General features: G+C 62.5%; 1 protein-coding gene across 1 annotated transcript; it reads left to right on the top strand.

The window, feature by feature from the left end:
* Positions 1 to 7: 7 nt before the first annotated feature.
* LOC106556825 (F-BAR domain only protein 1) lies at positions 8 to 17,727 on the top strand (the record flags this gene model as incomplete). Its single annotated transcript, XM_087703224.1, is given in 21 exon segments — positions 8 to 59; positions 288 to 359; positions 444 to 468; positions 659 to 713; positions 951 to 1,044; positions 1,046 to 1,133; positions 1,266 to 1,290; positions 1,599 to 1,673; positions 1,761 to 1,906; positions 2,263 to 2,286; positions 2,289 to 2,564; positions 6,344 to 7,163; positions 7,617 to 7,729; positions 8,069 to 8,183; positions 8,315 to 8,426; positions 8,752 to 8,907; positions 9,082 to 9,214; positions 9,396 to 9,595; positions 13,449 to 13,513; positions 13,619 to 13,783; positions 17,455 to 17,727. Coding segments are annotated over 21 exon segments (2,834 nt in total), but the record flags the coding sequence as incomplete, so codon positions are not given.
* Between the last annotated feature and the right edge of the window lie 1,958 nt (positions 17,728 to 19,685).

Genomic DNA, 19,685 nt, shown 5'->3' with positions numbered 1-19,685 from the left:
CCCTCAGGGCCCCTGGACCTGGAGGAGCTGAGCATGATGTCCTCCTCGCAGGAAGGCAAGTACGTCTGGCTCGGACTTTGGACCTGGCAGAAGACGGGCATCTGCCCCCCCCTCCCTCCCCCTGAATTTCTGGTCCTTGGGGCCCCTCCATCCCCCCCTCCCCTGTGGCTCCGGGGGGAGGGGGGGCTGCCTGTCCCCCAACCAAGCAGCTTTCCCCCTGGTCCAGGGCCCCCCCATTTGTTCTCCTGCCCCTGAAGGCCCCCTCCCTTTGCGTCCCCCCCCCCCAGGGCCCAAGAGGAGCCGCAGCAAGCCTTTCGCATTCCCGGACTGGGGCGTAAGGAGCGCGGGCGGGACTCCGGGTGAGTATGACTGCCCCCCCCCCTCCGCCATCAGTCCCGGCTGTCCCCCACCCCACTCACCCCCTTCTCCCCCTTTCTCCCCAGGGAGTCTCCGGAGGTGGATTCGGGGGTGAGGACGCGCCCTGCAAGGCGGTGCAGCTGAGTGGTGGGCTTGGCCGAGGCGGGGGCTCTGCCCAGACCCCTTTTCCCAAGGGCTTCCTCCCCCCCCCCCCATGTCTTGGGCTGCCCACCCCTCTCTGTGACCTTTGGGGGGTGGCTGTGTTGCATCCCCCCCCCACAGCCATGTTCTTTCTCCGCAGCCCCCCGAGGTGGACGAGGAAGGCTTCACCGTCCGGCCAGAAACGAACCAGAACGATATCCTGGGGGAGAGGGGATCTAGGAAGGGGGCTGAGGGTCTGGATGTGGAGCTTGGTCTCAGACCTGCGGGGGGCAGAACCCCAGAAGGCGCAGGGTCTCCGCACAAGTGGCAGAGAGACCCCCATTTCCTGCCTATCTCAGAGGGGGCCCTGGGGAGGGAAGCCCCCCCCCCGGCCCTTCCCCAAAGACCCCAGTCTCCCCAACCCCAAGGGCCTTTCCTTGACTGGGCTGCACGCGAGCACAGCAGCCGCTTCTGCTCCTCCAGCGACTCGGATTACGATGACGAGGACCCCCCAACATTCTACATCCGGATCAAGCCCATCAGCCCCCGAGCGAGTGGGCAGTGCGGCCACCTCGGCTGCCACGGAGCAGCTGAAGGCCTCAGTGGGCAGCCTCATCCTGCCCCCCTGCGTGGGGGTGAGTGGGGGGGCAGCCGGGGATGCGAGGATGCCCCCCCTTCTCTGCTTATCCTGGAGGAGGGGCCGGAGGACCCCCCCACCCCATTGGCCCTGTGCCCCTTCTGACCCCCCACCCCCTTCTCTTCTGCAGGGCACCATGAAGAGACACTCCTCCAGTAAGTGCCCCCCTCCACAGCCCCTCCCCCTGGGGGTTGCAGTGGGGCCCCCGCCGCAGCGGGTGGGGTGGCTCCACCTGGGCCCTCAAGGGCCACTCTGGGGAGCCTGCAGGAGAGAGCGAGGCCGGGCCCGCCTTGCAGAAGCCGCAGGAGCAGCCGGGGGGCCCCGTGTGGGTGCCAGGGGGCCAAAAGGCCGCCTCCCCCAAGTGAGGAGCTGGGAGCTTCCCTGACCCAAGAGGGGGCTCCTTCTGGCCCCCTCCGGACCAACTGACCTGCAGCCCAGACTGGGGGTCCCTCTCTCCTTGCAGGGCACTTGAAAACCTTCCCTTCGGCTGCCGCGCTGCCCACCGACTCTGGGCCGGCCCCGGGCGCAGGAGAGGGAGGTGAGGCCGCAAGAGCAGGGGGGTGCGGGGGGTGCTGGGGAGGGGGCCCTGCGCCCTCTGACCTTTGTGCTTCTGACCCTTGGGCAGGTGGGAGACCGGGAAGCGCTGCGACCCCCAGCCTGCTGCCCCGGATGAGCAGGTACGCTCGCACCTCTGCGCTGGCACCTGGCCTGGCACCCGGGAGGCTGGCTGCACCCAGGTGGGCCGGCATTGTGCCAACTGGCTTCGTGCTTGTTTGTGCTGGGGATCAGGGAAGTTTTCATTGCCTTGGGGTGGGGGGGCAGGGGGGGATCTTACCCGGAGGCGGCTTTGCAGGAGGAAGCCTCCGGGTCCAGCCTGACTTCCTGGGGGGGGGGTGAGCGGGGGGGGGGGGAGTGCTGAGGAAGGGAAATAGGGCAGGGTCCCCACTTGGCCCTTGAGGCGTTTCCTCCGGCCCCTTTCCCCAGGGGAGCCAAGAAAGGGAACGCCGGCCCAGCCAAGCCCCCTGGGGAGGGAGGGAGGGAGGGTCTGGCTGAGGCTTTCCAGGAATGATGGGGAGGGTCTTTTCTCTGCCCCCTCATCCCCGCCTTCTCTTTCCCAGCTGTGAGAGCGAGGGAAGCCGGAGGCCCTTCCAGGGCCAGCGCCTTGTTTGGGCCCCCGCTGGAGTCGGCCTTTGAGAACGAGCCTTCACGGGTGAGTCCCCCTTTGGAGGGGGGGTCAAGCAGCTCCCCCAAAGCCCCCCAAGGGTCCCCAGCCCTCCAGCCCAGCAGGGGCTTCAGTCACGAGGGACCCCAACATGGTTCCACCACAAATGCGCACACAACAAAAGCGCGCCTGACTAAACCGCGGGGTCTAAAGCGTGGTGACAAAACCGCGCAACGAATGAGCGACGAATTAGCCCTGAAGCGGCCGACAAAAGCGCGCCGACAGAAGCGCGCTGTAACCTAACCCTAAACCTAACCCTAAACCTTACCTTAAATGAAATCGCGCTTCTGTCGGCGTGCTTTTGAAATCGCGGTTTTAGTGCCACGCTGTTGTCAGCGCGCTTATGACGTTCGCGCTTTTGACGGGTCACACCCCAACACAAGCGGGGCTGCTGGGCTCGCCCAGGTGACACCTCCGGCCTGCAGCAGTTTCGGTGCCAGGAGAGGGAAAACGGCCGGAGGGCGTCGGAGGGAGGGACGTGGGGGTGGGCCCTGCGTGGTCAGAGGAGCGGCCAGCCTCCTTCGCCCCCGAGGGAGAGTTCCAGGTTGGGTGTGGAAGGCCCCCTCTTCCGTCCTCTTCCTCTCCCTCCTCTCCCGGAGGGCCAGGGGGGACCTTCCCCAATCGGGGTCTTTGCAGGGAGGAGGGCTCTGCCCGCGGCTGTTTTATCTGCCCTCTTGACTGCCGATTCCTCGGCTGTCCATGGCTGACCCCGAGAGGCAGAAGCCCTGCGCCCTTGGGGTCATTTCCCTGGGGCTGCTGAGGCTGCTGGCTCTTCCCGTGGACCTTTGGGTGGGGGTGGGGGTCTTCTGCTCTTGGCCTTCCCTGCTGGCCCCGTGCGGCTTCGGCCATTGGGGTCCTGAGAGCCCAGCGCAGGTTGTAGGTCTCTCCCCCCCCCCATTTCCAAGCCCTGCTTCCTTGGCAGCTGTTCCCCACAGAGGCTGATTCAGAATCAGAGAAGGGCTGGGACGGACCCTAGAGGTCTTCTAGTCTACCCCTTGCTCAGGCAGGAGAGCCTCTACTATTTCAGGCAGGGGGACTGTCCAGCTTCTTCTTAAAAACCGCCAGTGCTGGAACATTCACAGCTTCTGGTGGCAGGCTGTCCCGCTGGTGAATTGTCCTCACTGTTAGGAAGTTTGTCCTTAGTTCTAAGTTGCTCCTCTCCTTCGTTAGTTTCCCTCCATCGCTTCTCCTCCTCCTCCGGCCCTCTGGTGCCTTGGAGGAAACGCCCAGCCCTCTGCCCCTCTGGGTCAGCCCCTCAGACCTTGGAAGGCTGCCCCTGTGCACCCCCCCTCCCGGCCTCCCCTTCCCTCCCAAGGGCTCCTCCTGGCTCCAGCATCGTTTCTATAATGGGACCAGAACTAGGTGCAGGGATTCCGGGGGGGGGGGGGGGGCTTAGGCTTTACAAAGAGGCTTTATGCCAAACTTTCCTCTTCCCCACATCCCTCCCCACGCTGCTTTGCTCCTCTGGAATGGAGAGGGGGTGCAGCCCCCTCCCCAGCCGGCTCCTGCTTCTCCCGGCCACCCGAGGGCTCCTTGGCCTGCGTGTGTGTGTGGGGGGGGGTCATCCCCTCCTCCTCCCCGGAACCTTCCGCCACTGGATCTAGCCAAGACAATCGGAGCCTGTTTTCTTCTGGGGAGGGGCCCATCGGCTCCTCCGGGCGGTTTTGGCCCTGCGAGGGTGGAGGGGGGATAACAGGACGAACCCGTTCTGGCCTCCGATCAGCCGTTTGAGGAAGGATTTTTCTGACAGCAGGAAATGGGGCTTTTGTGCAGGGGAAAGGGTGTGTGTGTGTGTGTTTGTGTGTGTTCCCTGCGTGTGTCTTGCGTGTGGCTTACGTGGGCAGAGACCCGGCTTGCCTCTGCCAAGTATGCGGATGAAGTTGTGAAAGCCGGGAGGGGCAGGGAGGGGAAACTGCGGCTGTCCAGGGAGGAGGACGAGGAAGTGGGCCGGGGGCTCTGCCAGCCGAGGGGAGCTGTGCCCGCCTGTCTCCCGAGGTCTGGGAGCGAATGGCAGGCAGGGCCCTCTGGTGGCCCCCGTCCCCTTGGCTCAGGGAAGAGGAGAGGTCTGGGGTGCCTTCGCTGGCCTTCCCTGGCATCAGCCGCTGCTGGGCGTGGTGCCAGCTGCCAGTTCAGCCTTCAGCCGCGTGGCTCCTGGCCCAGCTGAGCTGCAGGAGGAACCTGCCCCCATGGCCCGGCTCCCCCTGCTTTCCTGGGGTGCCTTCGGATGCTCGGCTGGCCCCCTCCTCTTCTTCCTCAGGCCCTCAGTGCCCCTCCCTTCGGGTGGGGGGAGGCTGTGCCGGCTGAGCCTGGGAAGGGCTGTGGCCCCCGAGGGCCCCTGGGAGCGAGTCCCCTTTCCCAGGCTGGAGAATCCAAGGCTTTTGGGGGAAAGGGGGCAGCTGGCCCCAGGGGGGGCAGCATTTGTGCCTGGCACTCGGCAGCATCAGAGTCCCTTGACCGGATTGCACCTCTACGGCCCCTCCGGGTCAGCAGATCCCGGAGGCCTCCTTGGTTCACCGAGGAGCTCCGGGAGGGGAAGCGCCGGAGGAGACGCCTAGAGCACCTATGGAGGTCCGATAAATCCGAATCGAACCGAGCACTTCTGACAACCTGCACCAAGGAATACATCAGGGCATTGAGGACAGCAAAAAGATCTTATATTGCCACCTTGGTTGCGTCCGCTGAGTCCCGCCCAGCCGCCCTGTTTAGGATAACCCGTTCCCTCCTAAATAGGAGGGATACGGGGGACCCCTTGCAGGGTAAAGCTGAGGATTATGTCCAATTCTTAGCGGACAAAGTTGCTCGGTTTCGGTCGGATTTGGACTCCACCCCTGCAGATCCAGCCAAGGCACAAGAGGATAAATTGGCAGACCATCTCTGGGTGAGTTTCAGGAAGTTGCCTCTGGGGATGTGGACAAGGCCATGAGAGCTGTGAGTGCCTCCACTTGTGTACTGGACCCGTGTCCCTCCTGGCTGGTTGCCAACAGCAGTGAGGTGACACGGGGCTGGATCCAGGCGGTTGCTACCGCCTCTCTTCGGGAGGGGCCTCCCAGCTTCAGCGGTCCTTGGAGGAAGCCAGTTACCTGGACCCCTTCCAGTCAGGCTTCAGACCCGGTTACAGCACAGAAACCGCTTTGGTCGCATTGACCGATGATCTCTTGAGAGCCAGGGATGGAGGCCATGCCTCCATCCTGGTTCTCCTCGACCTCTCAGCAGCTTTCGATACCATCGACCATGGTATCCTTCTGCGACGACTGCGGGAGGTGGGGTGGGAGGCACTGTTTTGCAGTGGTTCTCCTCCTACCTCTCGGACAGGTCGCAGTCGGTGTTGGTTGGGGGACAGAGATCGACCATGAGGCCCCTAACATATGGGGTGCCGCAGGGGTCGGTCTTGTCCCCCCTACTATTTAACATCTACATGAAACCGCTGGGCGAGATCATTCGGAGGCACGGGATAAGATACCACCAATATGCGGACGATACCCAGTTGTATCTGTCCGCCCCGTGCCAACTCAATGAAGCGGTGGACGTGATGAGCCGGGGTCTCGAAGCCGTTAGGGACTGGATGAGGGCTAACAAGCTTGTACTCAACCCGAAAAGACCGAGTGGCTGTTGTGTTTCCCTCCCAATAATTTGGCCAGTATTCCATCACTCAGGCTGGGGGGCCAAACTTTATACCCCTCAGACAGGGTTCGCAACTTGGGAGTCCTCCTGGACCCACAGCTGACCTTTGACCACCACCTGTCGGCTGTGACCAGGGGGGCATTTGCCCAGGTTCGCCTGGTGCGCCAGTTGCGACCCTACCTGAACCGGGAGGCTCTCACAACGGTCACTCGGGCCCTTGTGACCTCTAGGCTGGAATACTGCAACGTGCTCTACATGGGGCTGTAGTGGCTCTTTCTAGTGGCTGGTTCTCCCTCCGGAGCCGGCTGTGGGAGGTGCCCGTGCCTGGTGCCCACTGCCCAGACACCCTGGCAAGGGAGCTGTAGGGCTACCAGGGAGCCGGATCGGGGGGTTTCGGGGTGATGTCCAATCTAGGGCTTACCCCTTCAGGTGGGGCATGGGGGCCCAGTGGTCACAGCAGCCCCATCAGCCCCTGCTCCCAACACGGCTGCTCCTTGGGCTGCTGGGTGGTCACTGCAGCCCCCGACCCCCTATTAACCCTCTGCTCTCTCTCCTCCTGTCTCCCCACAGCCCCCCGCGCCTACCTGCTGGCCTCCAGCCCCTCCCCCTTCTCCTCCTCCTCCCCCGAGAACGTGGAAGACTCCGGCCTGGACTCCCCCCCACACCTGGCCACGGGGCCCTCCCCGGACCCCCGTCTGTGGAGCTCCCGCCCGGCCACACCCCTCAGCCCCCCCGGCCAAAGGACCCCCAAGGGGGCCATGGTGTTCCGAGGGGACCGCGGGGCCCTTCTGCCCGAGGACAGAGTCAACCCCTGGCTGCCCCAGCCCTCGGCCCCCCAGGACGCCTCCTTCGGGCCAGAGCCAGACTGGGCGGGCTCTGGGGCCTCGTGGCCCCCCGCAGGGGCCCGGGCCTTCTCCACCTGCTCCCCTGACCTCTTCTCCTCGGAGGCCGGCTTGGGGGGCCGGCGGCTCTGGGTGTCCCGGCCTCGGAGCCCAGCAGCCTCGGACGGGGCCCCTCGGACCGGGGAGCGTGACAGCTGTCTCTCCTCCAACTCGGCCTCCTCCTCCTCCTCCTCTCCGGCCCCCCTCAGCAGCGGGGACTCCACCAGCCCCTCCCCCTGGGCCCCCCGGGGCCGCGACCTGGACAGCAGGGGCCCGTCTGCCTCTGACGCCTCCTCTGAGCACGGTGAGTGGGGGGCAGGGGCCCATGGGGCTCCCGGTGGCCGGAGGGGGGGCGGGTTGCAGCAAGAGAGAGACAGAGGGGGGGTGGGGGTTACGCTTGGCCTCCCCCTGCAGAGCCTGGACCCTCCTGGGGACCGACCCCAAGGGCCTCTCGGGCTTGGCAGTTCTGTCTTGGGGGAGGGGTCTCTCCCCACCACCTGGGTCCAGGCCCTGCGCAGAGGGCAAAGCGGAAGTCAGCCCCTCGTGCTCTGGGTGCAAATCCCGGCATTTGGGGAAAGAGGAACAGCATTCCCAAACAGGATTGGCCGCCGGAACTGCCTTCCACTGGGGGCAGCCCGGAGGACGTTGGCACCGCTGCTTGTGGGGGGGAGGAAGCAGCTTCCACTTTGGGTGCGGAGGGGGCAGCTTCCCATCTGCTGTGCCCCTTCGGTCACCCCCCCCTCCTTTTGACCCACAGCTGCCTTCCCCCCTTCGGCCCCCCATGCTTGGCCCCCCACGGCGGCTCCTGTCCGGCGAACCCTCTCCAAGAGACCCTCGGCCGTGTCGGCCACCAGCCTTGGGGGCGAGACGGTGAGTGTGGCGGCCGGGTGTGCAGGTGGGGTCTCTGGGCGCCCCAGCACAGACACAGCCGGGGATCCAAGAAGGGGCAGCTGTGCCAGTCCTGGGCCGTGGCACCTCCTGCGCCCGCTGAGCCCAAAGGCCCAGCCCTCTGCATGCCCTCCCTGGTGCCAGCAGGGGGCATCTTGGCTGCAGGCCTCCGTTGATGGAGCCCCAGCTGTTACGGGCCTGGGCACCGGGAGCCCCAATGCTGAGGGGCGTCCCCCCCCCGTGAGGTCTGGGGGGCAGAGGAGGGGGAGGAGGAAGGGCGCTCTTGGGGCCCCGTGGCTGACCTCTCTTTTCCCCCCCCAGCCCCGCTCCTTCAGCCCTGCCCCCCTGTCCGCCCTGACCTCCTCCCAGAGCACTTCCGCCCTGACCGAGCGCAGCCTCTTCATGGCCGCCCAGCAGCAGCCGCCTCCGGCCCTGGGTAGGTCCTCTCCAGCTGGGGGGAGGGGTGTGTGGTGGGACACCCCCCCCGGCGGGTCTGGGGGCTGGGAGGCTGCCCAAAGCGGCTGAGGGATTGTGCCTTCCTCCCTCCCTCCCTCCCTCCCGTGGCAGGTGTCTCCCGTGGGCCCTCCCCCGTGGTCCTGGGCTCCCAGGGCGCCCTGCCCGTGGCCACGGCCTTCACGGAGTACATCCACGCTTACTTCAAGGGGCAGAACACGGACAGGTACTGGGGGGGCGGAGGGGCAGGGGGTGGGGTCTCCGCGGGGTGGGCAGGGGGGCTGTGGGCGCCTCTTCCCTGGCCTGGAACGGGTCCCACGTGCCGGAGCAGCCAAGTGTTCAGCTGATGGAGTGACCCACTGAGACCCCCAGTCCTCCCTCCGGCCCCCAATTCCTCCACCTCGCTCGTGGGCCCCTGGGCGAAGGGCCCCTTGTCCTGCCTCGCTCGTGGGCTGCAGCTTCATCAGCCGGCCAAGGCCTCTGCCCCCCTCAGCGGTTGGGGGGGGGGTGAAGCCGATGCAGCTCCCCACGGCCCCTCCCTCTCTCCGCAGCTGCCTCGTCAAGGTGACCGGGGAGCTGACCATGTCCTTCCCGGCGGGCATCATCCGGGTCTTCAGCAGCGCCCTGGCCCCCCCGGTCCTCAGCTTCCGCCTGCTCCACACAGCGCCCATCGAGCAGTTCCTGCCCAACGCCAGCCTCCTCTTCAGGTGCCTGCGGGGAGGGGGGGCCGGCCGCCAGGGGGGAGGGCGATGGGGGAAGCTCCGGAAGCCCCTGGCAGGCGTAGAGGTTGGCGGTTGGGGGGGCTGGGAAAGTGGGGGGGGGCTGTTGCAACCGGAATCTGGCTGCTCAAATGGAAACGGTCTCTCCTGCCCCCCCCTCAGTGACTCCTCCCAGAGCGACCCCAGCAGCAGGGACTTCTGGCTCAACATGGCCGCCCTGACGGGGCACCTCCAGAAGCAGGCCGAGCAGTCGGGGGCCGCCCCCTATTACAACGTCACCCTGCTCAGATACCAGGTGGGGCTGCTGTGGCCCCCGGGGGACCCTCCCCTCCCCCTGGGTCTCGGACGGGGGCCTCCTCTCCTCCCGGCCTTCCCCCTGCCCTGTCCTTGGCCCTTGAGGGGGGAGGGGCGGGGGGTGTGGGGCCCAAACACACCCAGGCTCACCCACACGCCTGCCCCCCCCTTCCCGCCCGCAGTACTCCCGGCAGGGGCAGGAGTGGGCTCCGCTGCAGCTGTCCGTCAGCTGGGAGTGTGGGCCGGAGGCCACCCGGGTGAGCGTGGACTACCGCTACAATGCCTCCGCCTTGGCCTCGGCCGTGGCGCTCACCAACGTCCAGGTCCTGCTGCCCATCGAGGAGCCCGTGGCCAACGTCCAGCCCCAGCCCAAGGCCTGCTGGTAGGTGGGGCGGGGGGGGGCGCGAGGGGAGGGCATGAAGGGTGGGGGTTAGGCGGGCGGGGAAGGCGGCACCCGGGTGAGACTCGCAGCTGGCACAGGAAGCGCTTCCAGAGGCCCCCAGGGCTTCATGAGCAGCCAGGCTAATCCCCGGGGTCCCCGCCAGAGAACCGCTGCCCCTGGCAACCGAGGAGGAGTTAGAGTTAGAGTTTATTCAATTTGTAGGCCGCCCTCTTCCTGAACAAAGCCGAGGGAGGGGAAATTACAAAAAGTGAGACAAAGACAAACAAACAATACGCACAATTTAAAAGCACAACAGACACAGCAAATTCAAATAGGGGTGGGGGGAGACTCAACCCCAGGCTTGCTGGGACAGTCAGCTCTTCACGGCCGTCCGGAAGGCCTGAAGGGTGGAGAGGGTCCGAATCTCCACGGGGAGCTCGTTCCAAAGGGCCGGAGCAGCCACAGAGAAGGCCCTCCTCCGAGTAGTCGTCAGCCGACCTTGGCTGGCAGATGGAATACGGAGGAGGCCTAATCTGTGGGATTGAATGGGTCTGTGGAGGTAATCGGCAGGAGGCGGTCTCTCAAGTACCCAGGTCCAATACCATGTAGGGCGTTATAAGTAATAACTAGCACCTTGAAGCGGATTCGGAAACTAATGGGTAGCCAGTGCAGCTCGTGGAGGATAGGTGTAACGTGGGTGTACCGGGGTGCACCCACAATCGCTCGCGCGACTGCGTTCTGGACTAACTGGAGTCTTCGAACACTCTTCAAGGGCAACCCCATGTAGAGCACGTTACAGTAATCCAGTCTTGAGGTCACGAGGGCATGAGTGACTGTTGTAAGATCCTCCCGGTTCAGGTAGGGACGCAATTGGTGCACCAGGCGGACCTGGGCAAATGTCCCCCTGGTCACAGCCGACAGATGGTGTTCTAGAGTCAGCTGTGGGTCCAGGAGGACTCCCAAATTGCGAACCCTCTCTGAGGGGCGTATAATTTCACCCCCCAGCCTGAGAGATGGAACAGTTGGACAATCTTTGGGAGGGAACATCAGAAGCCACTCGGTCTTGTCTGGATTGAGTGCCAACTTGTTTGCTCCCATCCAGACTCTAACAGCCTCCAGGCACTGGCACATCACTTCTACTGCTTCGCTGAGTTGGCACGGGGCGGACAGATACAGCTGCGTATCGTCTGCATATTGGTGATACTTAATCCCGTGCCGGCGTATGATCTCACCCAGCGGCTTCATGTAGATGTTAAATAGGAGGGGGGACAGGACCGAACCCTGCGGCACCCCATACTTGAGGGGCCTTGGGTTCGATCTCTGCCCTCCGACCAACACCGACTGCAACCTGTCCGAGAGGTAGGAGGAGAACCACCACAAAACGATGCCTCCCACCCCCACCTCTCGCAACCGTCGCAGAAGGATACCATGGTCGATGGTATCGAAGGCCACTGAGAGGTCAAGTAGCCACAAGGATAGAGGGGTGACCCCTATCCCTGGCCCGCCAGAGATCATCGATCAGCGCGACCAAAGCAGTTTCCATGCTGTAACCAGGCCTGAAACCCGACTGAAAAGAGTCTAGATAATCGGCTTCATCCAAGGACCGTCGGAGTTGCGAAGCCACCACTTTCTCAACAACCTTCCCTACAAAGGGAAGGTTGGAGACTGGACGATAGTTGCTCAAAATGGCTGCGTCCAAAAACGATTTCTTCAGGAGGAGTCTCACCACCGCATCCTTTAGGAGGGGTGGGAAGATTCCCTCCTGGAGAGAGGTGTTCACAATCGTCTGGATCCAGCCGCGTGTCACCTCCCTGCTGGTCGAGACCAGCCAGGAGGGACACGGGCCCAGTATACAAGTGGAGGCACTCACCGCTCCCATGGCCTTGTCCACTTCCTCAGGAGAAGCCCGTTGAAACTCAATCCATAAAGCATGCTCAAGACCCTCCCCCGGTACCTCGGCTGGTATCGTGCAATTGGAGTCCAGCTCTGTCCGAATCCGAGCGACTTTATCTGTCAAATACTGAACAAATTCCTCAGCTCTACCCTGTAGAGGGTCACCCGCATCCCTCCCTTTCAGTGGACACATACGTACAACACAGCCATACCCCCAATCATACCCCAAGCACTCACCATACATTAAAAATGTACAGAGCACTGTGCAAGTGCATTAGCAAGCAATAATATACAGAGGAGAGAGAACTGCTGCGTTCCTCTCTCTCTCCTCTCTGTCCCGGAGAGACGTCCTTGGCCACCAGATCAGAAGTCAGGGGTGTCTAAGGCGGCCGTACGTGGGCAAGGATAAGATGTAAGAGTCTAGTGTTCATAAGTGGCAACCGGTCAGTCTCACCCTTCCAAAGAAGGTCAGCGGGCCGTGGGCCTAAAAGTCTCCTTCCTGAAGCTGAGTAAGGGCCCCAATCTGGGGGGCCAAAGTCTGGAACTGGCCTGAGCCGCTCCAGTAGAGGAGGAGGAGGGGAGCGCTGATGTTTTCGAAACCCAGTCCTGGACGCTGCGGCCGCCATCCTCTATCGCTCCCAACCCCAACCCCACCCCAGCCCTACTCCTAACCTAATCACTAATCTACGCTATCTAATCTACACACCCTAATGACCCAACACCAACCTAATCTCCTCCTCCATCAGCCCAGCCCTAACTCCACCTCAGGCCCCGACCCTGGCCCTACTTCCTGCCACTATCAATCTCTTCCACACCCCCGGGTGCAAACCAACCGCTGCCCTCGTCACTATTTCTAAATATCTAACTATAACTACTTATACCTATAACTAACCATATCTAACTCTGCCTATCTTGGCTAAATCCGTAACTAGCCAGAGCAACGGCAGGCAGCAGACGGGAGGGGAAGAACAGATGTTACAGGCAGGACATCAGGCCCAGGCAGAGGGGAGTCAAAGCGGCCGGGGAGATGGCAAAGGCTTATACTAATGGCTGGGGCGGGAGGCGAGGAGCAATGTCCGGAGGAGGCTACGATGACACGGGCCTCGGGACCTGGGGCGCAGGCTTATACTGCTCAGGGCGCCATCCTCGCCCGAGCAACCACAGCAGTCAGCTAAACAAGGCCAGGTCTTCTCCAGGGGCCGCAGGAGCAACAGATAGCAAGGCCAGCAGAAATAGAACCGGGGAGGGGGAGGGCGTCTGAGGCGGCTACGTCAGCCAGCCGTCCGGTCCGCCGCCCACGATCTCAGTACTGCTGCTGACGGCCCCCTTCTTCAAAGTTGAAATTGAGTCCCTCGGGGCTCCCCGGTCATTCGGCTCAGTCAAGCTGGCCAGGGGGGGGGGAGGAGGCCTTCAAGAGGTAAAAAATGCTGTGACTCGGGAGGAGGAGGCAGGCTGGCACAGCCGGCAGCTGCAGCTGCGGGCATCTCAGGTGGCTGGGCACAGGGCGCCCTTCCCCCTTGGCCAAATCCCGGGCAGGAGCCCTGCCAGCGGCTGAAGGGCTGGGCTCCCCTTGCCCACACGGCTGACCTCACAGGATGGGCCCCTTGGCACAGCCACAACCGGCCTCTTCCCCCCCCCCCAAGGCTCTTCCTGAAGACGTCCGAGGGGGCCTTTGGGGCAGCCTCCCCCCCCCCGGCTTTCCCCCTGGGCCCTGCTGGAGCGGGGGGCTGGGCTTCTGGTGCCCTTGGCCCACCGGCCGGCCACTCCTGCCCCCCGACTGCCCCCTTGGCAGCTGATCCTGTTTCCTGGCTCATTTTGTTCCTCCGCTTCTGCCCCAAGTGGGGGAGGATTTTGACCAATCTGCCCCCCCACAGGAACAACATTCAACTGGGCATGGGGGGGGGGCTCACTCTGTCTTCTTGCCCCCTCCCTGGCCCTAACCCTGTGTCGCCCCCTGCAGGAACCTGGAGGAGAAGCGCCTGCTCTGGAGGCTCCTGGACGTGCCCAGCACCCAGGGCCAGGGAGGTGAGCAGGGATGGGGGGACGGGCACAGGCTGGCCTTCCTCCGCAAGGGGCAGGGCGCGAGGGGGGAGCACGCAGCCCTTCACCTTCCTCTCCCCCCACCCTCAGGGTCCGGCCGCCTCCTGGCCAGCTGGGAGCCCTTGGACGGCCCCAGCAGGCCCAGCCCAGTGGCCGCCCAGTTCACCAGTGAGGGCAGCACCGTCTCGGGAGCCGACGTGGAGCTGGTGGGCAACGGCTACCGGATGTCGCTGGTGAAGAAGAGGTTTGCCACAGGTGAGGGGTCCGGGCTGCCAGCGAGGGTCCCTCTCGCCCAGGGGGGCTCCTGCCAGGATTCCCTCAGTTGGCAGGTGGACATCCTGGGCCTCTTGTGGGGGGGCTGGGGGGAGGGATACGACCTCACCTACAACAAACACCGTCCTTCCAGCAGCCCCAAGGAGGCTCCGCCCCCGTCTGCCCCACTCGGGTGACCCCGAGGACACGGGGAATCCTCCAAGCGGCCTCAACGGCCCCCTCAGAGGACGCCAATGGCCGGCTTTGCCTGCAAGGAGTATCAATCCTTCCCTTCCCCTCCCTCCAGTCAGAGCGGAAGGAGCTCCTTGGATGAGAAGCAAAACCTCTTCAGAGAAAATCAGAAAGTCTGATTGTTTCCTGAAAAAAAGGCACCTTTGGGGCATCCCTGCCTGAGAAGCTCCAGAGACATTTAGAAGAACAGGGCGGGAAGGGACCTTGGGAATCATAGCACAGGGACAGCATAGGTGGCACCTGGCTCAACAGCAGTAACTCTGATAGGGATCTTCTCCAAGTGGAGAACCGTTTAAATAGGAGCCGGCCGTGGGCAGCAGCTGCCAAAAAAGCCAACACAGTTCTAGGCTACATAAACAGATAGAATAGAATCAAGATCAGGTGAAGGGTTAATACCACTTTATAAGGCCTTGGGAAGGCCACACGTGGAATACAACATTCAGCTCTGGTCGCCACGATGTAGAAAAGATGTGGAGACTCTGGGAAGAGTGCAGAGAAGAGCAAGAAAGAGGATGAGGGGACGGGAGATTAAAACATATGAAGAACGGTTGCAGGAACTGGGTATGTCTAGTTTAATGAAAAGAAGGATTAAGGGAGACATGATAGCAATGTTGCAATATCTCAGGGGTTTCCCCAAAGAAGAGGGAGTCAAGCTATTCTCCAAGGCACCTGAGGGCAGGACAAGAAGCAATGGGTGGAAACTAACCAAGGAGAGAAGCAACTTAGAACCGAGGAGGAATTTCCTGATAGTTAAAAACAATTAATCAGTGGAACAGAAGTTGCCTCCAGAAATTGTGAATGCTCCAACACTGGAAGTCTTTAAGAAGATGTTGGAGAGCCATTTGTCTGGAACGCTGTAGGGTTTCCTGCCTAGGCAGGGGGTTGGACTAGAAGACCTCCAAGGTCCCTTCCAGCTCTGCTATTCTATTTATCTCGTCCCATGATGGGGAACCTCTGGCGCAGGTGGCACATGGAAGCATATCTGCTGGCGCATGAGTCATCCCCTTGTGTGCGCAGGTGCTGCTGGTCAGCTGATCTTGGGCCGTCCGGAGGGCCAGAAAAGCCTCCGGAGTGGCCAAAAAACGGGGCCAACCAGAAGTTCAGAAACTCCTGGTGGCTTTGCACGATGAGTGCTGGCACGGAGGCTACGGCATGCGTGCCCTGGCCTTTTGGGCACCCGGCAGCAAAGAGGTTAGGCGTCCCTGATCTAGTCCAGCCCCCTTCACTCAGGAGACCCTGTGGCCCATGGCCTCCCCCCCCCACCCGGCTCAGCTCCACCACGCAGGCGCCTGGCCCTCCCGCCGGCCAACTGGTTTTCAGGTCGGCCGTGCATGCATGGGGGAGGGGAGGTCACGTGTGGGGAGAGGGTGCACGCAGGGGTTGTGCACGCATGCATGGAGGCCCAGATGCATGCGTGGGGTGGAATGCATGCGTGGGGGGCGTGGTGCACACGGGGTCGCGCACACATGCACGGGGGGGAGGGGCACAAGTGCATTGCATTATGGGTGGAGGTACAGGGAGTGCGGAGAGGGCTACCCATCCCTGCCCTGTAGCCTGGGCAGGATTCATCCAGCAGGGGTGAGAAGCCCTTTCAGAGACCCCTTGGGGTCCCTTTCCCTCCCTCCAGCACGCACACGCAGGCCAACTCCTGGCTCTGCACAGGGCCCAGCAGCTGCTTCTCCAGTGGGGGGGCGGGGGCTGCTCCCTGCGTCCCCCACTCCTAGCAGGGCTTGGCTCCATGGTGGTCCGGGTGCATCCTCCCCTCCCCCCTCCAGGAACTCAGGCTTGTTGGATTTGGGGCGGGGGCTGAGGTGTGACCCTTGAGGTGGGGGCTTCCGTGCGGTGCCAGGGCAGGAGGGGCCTCGTCCTTGCAGGGAGAGGTAAACCTTTCGTAAAGCAGGGCTGCTCAGTGTGGACTCCAACTCCCAGAATTCCCCAGCCGGCCTAGTTCTGAGCGCCTTGCGTGGCTGGCTGGGGGGATTCTGGGAGTTGAAGTCCACGTGTCCTGACGTGTCCTGAGGTTGGGCAGCCCTGCATTGAGGTGAGGAAGGGAAACCCGTAAGAAGGGGGGGGGAGGAGGGGGTTGGTTGGTTGATTGGATTGTTTTTCCATTGATCCGTGGAGTCCGTCACGGCTCCTGCCAACGGCCGGCACAAGCCTCGGCAGGCCTCCTGGCAGAAGGCCAGGCGTCTGCTCCTTCCTAAGGCTGAGAGAGCGGGAGAGGAGCCGAGGTGCCCAGCTGGCGTTGTGCCCTCCCCGTCTCTAGCCTGGAGCCTGAACCGGGCACCCAAGCGGGCTCCCCTGGGTGGCTGCGGTATCCACAACAGCCTCCCGGCTGGGAGCCTGCCAGGCCTCCTCTGGGCCTGGGGGCCTCTCGCCCGGCCCCCTCCCGCCTCCCTGCAGCCCTGCCCAGGTGGGGACGGAGGGGGGGGGGATGCCCCAGGCGGGGGTCCAGGACCCCCCCAAGAGGGGGAGGGGTCGGGAGGGACCCCTTTTGGAAAGAGGATTTCCTCCGTGGCAAGAGCTGTGGAAGGTTGGGGCGTCAGTGCAGGTAATCCTCGACTTACGACCACAAGGGAGGCCAAAATCGCCATGGCTAAGCAAAGCAGTTGTTGAGCAAATTTTGCCCCAATTTACGTCCTTTCTTGCCACAGTCGCCAAGCGAATCACTGCAGTTAAGTTAGTAGTACGGTCATTAAGTGAGTCCGTCTCTTCTCATGGACTTTGCCTGTCAGAAGGTCGCAAAAGGGCGTCGCCTGACCCTCGCCTGTGACCGTCATAAATGAGAACCGGTTGCCAAGTGTTTGAATTTTGATCACGTGACCATGGGGAGGCTGCAGTGGTCGTAAGTGTGAAAACGGTCATAAGTCACTTTTTCCAGTGGCCTCATAGCTTTGGTCACGAAAGAGGCTGTTGTAAGTCGAGGACTGCCTGTTGCGGGTTTAAGGGTCCTTGAGAGAAACACCGTCCATCGTCCGAAAAGAATAAAACGGAATTAAAATCAGCTTTAAAAGACAGCCTGGCTGGGGACTTTTTCTGAGCTCCCCCCTGGCAGAGTTGGCTTCTCCCCCTTCCCTCCAGTCACCCCCCACTGCCAGCCCCTCCCTGCCCATCAGGGGGGGGGGCTCTTTGACCTTGGCCCACTTGGACTTTTCAAGGAGGCGCCCAGAGCTGGGCAGAAGCCCTGTGAGGTACCAGCCGGGCAGAGCAGGAGGAGGAGGAGACCCTGCCCGGATGCCCTTGGGCTGCCTCTCCTGCAGTCAAAGACCCCCAGATCCTCAGGGGGGGGAGGGGTGTTTCTGCTACAAGCCAGCAGCCTTGGCCGGAGGGGGGGAGGCTGAGTTGGGGGCGGGGACCCCTCCTCTTGAGTCCTGCTTTGACTGTGACCCCCCCCCCCTCTTTTCTCCTTCTCCCCCCACCAGGAATTTATCTTGCCGGCTCCTGAACGTTGGCGGCCCTGGGAGTTTTTCTCTCCGAATCTTCTGGGAGACAGAAATAATATATTTGTGTGTTTTAAATTATTTTTCGCCTGAATTTTAACTGCTGAGGCCGGGGGGGGGGGGGGGAGTGCAGGGGGGAGAAGCCTCGCTGGAGGCCTGGAAGGTCGGAAGAGGACGGTGCCCCTTGGACAGCCCGGAAGACTCCCCTGCCAGCCGCTCTCCCTCCCTCCTTCCGTCTCTGGTGGCCGCTGGGCCCCGACCGACCCACGCGGGAAGCAGCCGAAGGGAAGGGGGGGGTCCGGGGGGGGCAGCCTTGCTCTTTTAATAAAGAGGTTTGTTTTTGTAAGGAAAGTGCGTCCTTTTTAGGTGATTCGCGAGGGCAGGGTGTGGAATGCATTCCAGGGGTGTGTGTGTGTGTGCAGGGCAGTTTCTGCAGGGGGGGCTCCGTGGCAGGCATTCGTGGGGAGCGGTCCTCACACATGTGACCGTCGCAGCATCCCCCACAGTCACCCGATGAAAGCCCGGGGGCGCTGGGGGTCCGACGTGTCCTTTGGACGGGTGCAGCTTCTCGGGGTCTCCCCTTGTGGCTGGCCCCCTCCCAACAAGCAAAGCCGGGGGGGGATCCGCCTAACGACGGCTTTTCTTTCATTGAAAATCTTTGGGGGAAAAAAGGCTTTTACAAATGTTTTCCACCCCCCAACCGTCCCCCACGCCCCACCCGACTTCCCAGAACAAACACAAGGTTCAAACCTTTAACAAAGACCTTCTAAAATAAACTTAAAGGAAGTATCATATTTCATTTGGGCCTTAACTCCCCTTTTGTTAGGCTAATTCTATAAACGGATTATATCGTTCCTCTCTCCTTTGGTCATAAACTAACGCCCAACGACTGCTTGGTTGATGCACACAACGGCTGAAGTGCTTCACTTGGCCAAAGAAAAGGCCATAAAACCGGGGACGGCTCACTTAATGTCCACCTTGCTTACCGGTGGAAATGCTGTTCCTAGTTGTGGCTGTTTCATTGAAGGCGGGGCCCACTCAGGAAAGGGAGATGGGCCTCGTGGCAGGGGGGTGCGCTTGGGGGGCCCTGAGCCCACAGACCCTGGGGGTCCTTGGGTGGGAGAGAATCGGAGCAGCAGAAATTGGCGATGGGTCCTCAGTGCTGCCGCCCGCATCCTGCCAGCCTTGACCAGGAAATGCGCGGCTCCCTCCGGCTGAAGGAACCGCAGAGGCCGCCTGGCATCTCCTGATAACGGGCGAGCCTTGGAGCCGAGGGGCCTGTGAGGGTGGAAGGGAGATATCCCGGGAGGGAGGGAGGGAGGGGGAGGGGCTGGGCCCAGAGAGCAGCGGAGGGCAGTGCCAGGCACCCACCCTGGCTGGGCACCAGGGGAAACGGGAGGAAATCCAAGCCACGCAGGTACGGATCTTCCTTCAGAGCCGCTCCTGTTTTCTTCATTGCTTTCCTAAAGAGGCTCCCCTTTCTCTCGGCCGAGAAGGAGCTTTTCACCCTGAGGAGGAGGGGAGGGGGAGGCCAGGGGCCACCCTGGTCCCGAGTGGAGGGACAGCGCCAGCCACGCTTCAGAGACCAGTTGAGGAGGCCTTGGCCAGGGTGGCCTCCAGCCTTGGTCACCGCCAACAGGTGAGAAACCACGTTAAGTGCAGAGAAGAGCCACCGAGAAGATGGGGGGAGGGGTTCCCAAGAGAAGGGAGCCCCCCCCCTGCCCCCCCACTGCGGAGCTCTAAGGGGGGAGGCGGTGACACTTGCTACTATTTGATTGGGGAGCAATTAACTTGAAGACCTGGGAGCGATTCGGATGGGGGAATCCAGGCTGGTTTATGTTTAGGGCTGCCTTTTCCTTACTCAACTGATCAGCCCCCCCTCCCTCCTCCAAAAAGGAAAAAGATAAGTAGCTAAACGGGAGCCATTCAGATGAAGGGGATTTGAGGCGTCTCTTGCAGGAGGCTCAGCTGCCCCTCCCCCACTCTCCCGAGAGCCAAGTGGGGCCCACTCCCACAAGCATCCTTTCTTGAAGCAATTTCTCACAGGAGCCCATTTCTGATGCCCCCCCCCCAAGGCTGGGGGTTAAGGAAGGGGGGGTGGCCGCTCCTTATACTCTGGCCTTGAATGTGAACGGTGGGGGTGGTGGGGCTGGCTCTTCCCTGCAACGGCCCCCTTTCTCCAAAGGAGAGCAAATGTCAACAGCTTCAGAATC

Source organism: Thamnophis sirtalis, unplaced genomic scaffold (genome assembly GCF_051295495.1).
Source record: "Thamnophis sirtalis isolate CommonGarterSnake01/CBP01778 unplaced genomic scaffold, rThaSir2_p1.2 scaffold_102, whole genome shotgun sequence".
Taxonomy (NCBI): Eukaryota; Metazoa; Chordata; class Lepidosauria; order Squamata; family Natricidae; genus Thamnophis; species Thamnophis sirtalis.
Note: the sequence above shows the minus strand (reverse complement) of the source record. Positions and strands in the feature narration are given on the sequence as shown.